Raw genomic sequence first — 4,062 nt, 5'->3', positions numbered from 1 at the left:
ACACACACACACACACCCACACACACACACACACACACACACACAGAGAGAGCGAGAGAGCTAATGTTTAATTCTATATTCTCAAAGCCAAAGTTTTCTGCTTTATTTCTTTGCAGACTTGCCCCACAATGTGTGATGAATCCACACCGCTCAGTGTTGGGCACGGGAAACTATGATGTCAATGTCATCATGGCAGCTTTGCAGAGTCGGGGGCTCGCTGCTGTTTGGTGGGACAAACGCAGGTGAGTGTGACAGCAGCACAATGTCACTTTATAAATCATGGGCTTTGTGATGATCATAAAAGGTGGGTTAACTTTTTCCCCATATCTCTGGTTCACTGTAGGTCAGTACAGAATTTGTGCCTGGACAAAATTCAGGGCTTCATTTTGAATGTCCCGTCAAGGGTGTCACTGGGATTTGTGTCTCTCCCGCTGAGACGCAGACACTGGCTGGCGGTACGGGAAGTCAACGGACAGTTTTATAACCTAGACTCGAAATTAAAAGGGCCTGCCTGTATTGGTGGAGAAACAGAACTCAGGTGAGACTTACTAAGAATTACTTGTAAATATTTTCTACAATTTTGTTTTAGTTACTTAGTAAAAAGTAAAAACCTATTTTTGCATGAAAACATTAGTTCATGTTTTACACCTTCCAGGTGTGTACACAGTAAAATGAAATAAATGAGACCCACACATTTCCAAATGTCACTGATAATCAGTGCAGTGTTGCCCAGACACAATTATAATGATGCAGAACAAGGTAATTCAATGAGAACAAGAGCAGTACTATAATGGCAGATGGTTATTAATATTACAGGAAACAACAGACATAAGGTCAAGATGGATCACATGATCTCTTGGACCCCATTTGCATTTGTATGTACTGTGGCGATCATATCATCTAAGACAGGGCCTGGGTATCAACACACATCTCTCCTGATTCTGTACCGATTCAGTTTGATTTGATTAATTAGTTATGTGAAAAAAAATACAATTATACAGAGAATCTTCTAACCTTCAATAAAACTCACAAAAAGTAATAACCCTTGAAGTAATCTTGTATTGTTTTTATTGTTAACTAAAACTAAATCTGTATTGAAATAAAGCTAAAATAAAACATAAATATTAGATCAAATCTTAAACTGAATGAAAATTAGAAATGTTGCCTTGACAACTAACTGAAATAAGTTTAATTAAGTTACTAACTGAAATAAAAATCAGTTAAAACTAGAAATATTACAAAATGAAATAAAAAATGAATATGAATGACAAAAGCACATAACAAGTACTAAAAATAAAAATGAAGACTTAAAATATAAAAATAAAAGCAAAGTCAAAACATTAATGAAAACAATAACACAATATAGTAATTCCAAAATAACATTGGTGTAAAACTGTTAATTCAGTGAAAGATTCATCAGATTGATTAAATGATTTCTTATGAGTTTGTCTTTTTAAATGATTCATTAGAATTAATAAAAACTGGCTCATAAGAGTCATTTGTTCATGAATCGGACTACTCTGGTTGAGCTGTATAGGTTCATTTATGGAAATGGTTCATAAGAGTAATTTGTTCATAATTACTAATAAAAAAATGTTTTTGCGTAGCTTTACTTTATAGACCGTGATAAATACAAATGAAACTTGCTTAACTACTTAAGCTAAAATGATTTTAACATGAGAAAATAATATGTAAATTAAAAGAATATTTTAACATGAAAATACAATTTTTACAACTGGTTTGGAGAAAGCCGGTCACTTCTGTGCAATTATAAGTGAATGAAACCCAATAAATCATGATCTTTGTTTTTATTGATTCTTCATTCTTCCTCCTCACAGGTCATTTCTCACTGAGCAGCTTTCTCAGGATATTGCAGAAATGCTCCTCGTCGTCCAAAAGGAAATAGACGACGATGGGACGTGGCTGAAACCAGACGAAACCAGGAAGTGATGAAACTGAACATTCTCTCTCTCTCTCTCTCTCAATGTGGAGTAATGGCGGACAAAAAGAGAAATACTGGAGCGCCGAAAAGCTTAATGGAGAGCAGCACTACAGGAAGATGCTCACATTCATCCACAGACACTCACACACGAAGGGAAGTCCGAGAGAATGATCGAGTGTTTAAAGAGACATATGAAGGAGCCGTTTATCTGAGGTCACACGGGCTGTGCTTGTGGGAGACACTACTATAGCTGTGCCAGCCGCGTCACTCTCCTCTCTTATCTCTTTCTCTCCTCTCAGGAACTACCATCTCTCACTTTATCTCTATCTATGCACTCCACTGCTGAAGTAGATCAAAGATTTGTGTAACAACTATGCACAGAAATGGTACTTTAGAGTTCAAGTATGTATCGTTCATTGCCTTTTAGACATCAGTGTACATCTTACTATGCATAAACAAAGGAGATAAGAGAGTGTAGCTCTATCTCATGGTCACGTCCTTTACTCTTTCAAGCTCTCTTGCAAACTGCCTCATTTACATCGACTCCACCAAATGGAGGGAAACTGAATACATTTGATTTGTGTTATTTATTTGAATTTCTACTTGGACTGTTTTTGCTCATGCAGTGCTTGTTGAAATTGTCATTATGACTACGAACAGTGCTTTGAACGGTGTCTGAGCTGTTGCTTTCTTCTGATTACTAATGTTTGTCGATTAATGATTGTTCTGTTGTCAGAGCTCGATTTTAATATCATATAAATGATAAGTCAATGAATCGGTTGAATTTCACAAAAAGGATCATGTTAAATGCAGAGCAGGGTCTGAAATTAACCATGACTTTGGGCAAATGTGCCATAAAAAGTGCCCAAAATTAATAAAATAAGTCCAGGATTTTTATATCTGTAATCTGAAAATTTTCAAATCACATTTGAAAATTTGACTTTTTTTTTTCTAGGCCTAATTATGAATTAAGCGCCCCTGTAGACACTGTACTGCACTATAGCTGTCAGATATCTATTGTTGAATTTGTGTAAAAAAACATTTTTAGTGTTTTAGTGAAGAAAAAAAATTGTAAAACAGAAAATACAGAATTTGAAGCTGCATAATCTAACAAAGGGACTGGATAACAGTGTTTTTTATTATTATTTATTTATTTATATACTATTATAGTATTCATCCATATTTTGAGCTTGTTTTAATTTTTATATAAAATTTTCAGGTTTTAGGAATTATGGTTTTCATATTTGTTCATATTTAATATTTCTATTTAGCTTTAGCTTATTTTTATCTTTTAGTTGTAATAATTTTAGCACTTAAACATTTTTTATTATTATTATTATTATTATTTCAGTTAGCTGCCAAGGCAGCATTTCTTATGTCATATTTATTTCAATTAAAAAATAAAAGCTGTAATTGTAATAATTTATTAATTTATTTCAATTTATTGATTCCTTTAGTACTGGACATAAATGGACAACATTCTGCATTTATATGCTTAGGTCAAAGAGTTTAAATAACATTTTATGTAATATTTAAAAAATATTACTTAATATGATTTTGAAAAACAATAATATAGGGGGAAATATTTCTGACCTACTGTAGGTAATAACCCAGTATAGGTTTATTTAGCAGGATGCTTGTAGTGCTTTGCATCAGCAGCTGTAAAGACATAAAAAACATTTTCAGACACTCCACTTTTGTTACTGTATTTTTTATTTCATTTATATTAGACTCTGTAGTGACTGGAGTAATGTCTGCTAAAAATTCAGTTTGGTCATCACAGGAATAAATTACATTTTAAAACATATTAAAATAGAAAACGGTTACTTTAAATGTAATATTTAAACATATTATGGTTTTTACTGTATTTTTGGTCAAATAAATGCAGCCTTGGTGAGCATAAGAGACTACTTAAACATTTTTTTTTTATCTTAGTGACCCCAAACCTTTGTAGAATAGTAAACATGTTTCACTAAACATCATCTAAACAAACAGGACTTATATAGAATTATATTTTTAAAAAAAGCAAAGCTTGTCTCATAACATGGTGGATGGCGATTGGTCAGTAACATTTTAAGGCGGAGCTTAGCGAATGGTCATTTAGTCTGATCTGTGTGTCA

General features: G+C 33.1%; 1 protein-coding gene across 2 annotated transcripts in view; it reads left to right on the top strand.

Moving 5' to 3' along the window:
* The window catches only part of LOC107672995 (josephin-2-like), a 3,483-nt gene extending 657 nt beyond the window's left edge, over positions 1–2,826 (top strand). Inside the window, exons 3-5 of one of the 2 annotated variants that reach the window (XM_016466395.1) lie at positions 117–242; positions 443–538; positions 1,839–2,826. In XM_016466395.1, coding sequence (XP_016321881.1) covers positions 117–242; positions 443–538; positions 1,839–1,950 — 334 coding nt within the window. In that variant the 3' untranslated portion in view covers positions 1,951–2,826. Of the gene's footprint in view, positions 1–116; positions 243–343; positions 539–1,838 lie in introns of both variants that reach the window. The other variant, XM_016466394.1, reaches the window with a different exon arrangement.
* The last annotated feature ends 1,236 nt before the right edge of the window (positions 2,827–4,062 follow it).

This window comes from Sinocyclocheilus anshuiensis, unplaced genomic scaffold (genome assembly GCF_001515605.1).
Source record: "Sinocyclocheilus anshuiensis isolate Anshui unplaced genomic scaffold, SAMN03320099.WGS_v1.1 scaffold248, whole genome shotgun sequence".
NCBI classification, from domain to species: domain Eukaryota; kingdom Metazoa; phylum Chordata; class Actinopteri; order Cypriniformes; family Cyprinidae; genus Sinocyclocheilus; species Sinocyclocheilus anshuiensis.
The sequence above is the reverse complement of the archived record's forward strand: the minus strand, read 5'-3'. Positions and strand labels throughout refer to the sequence as shown.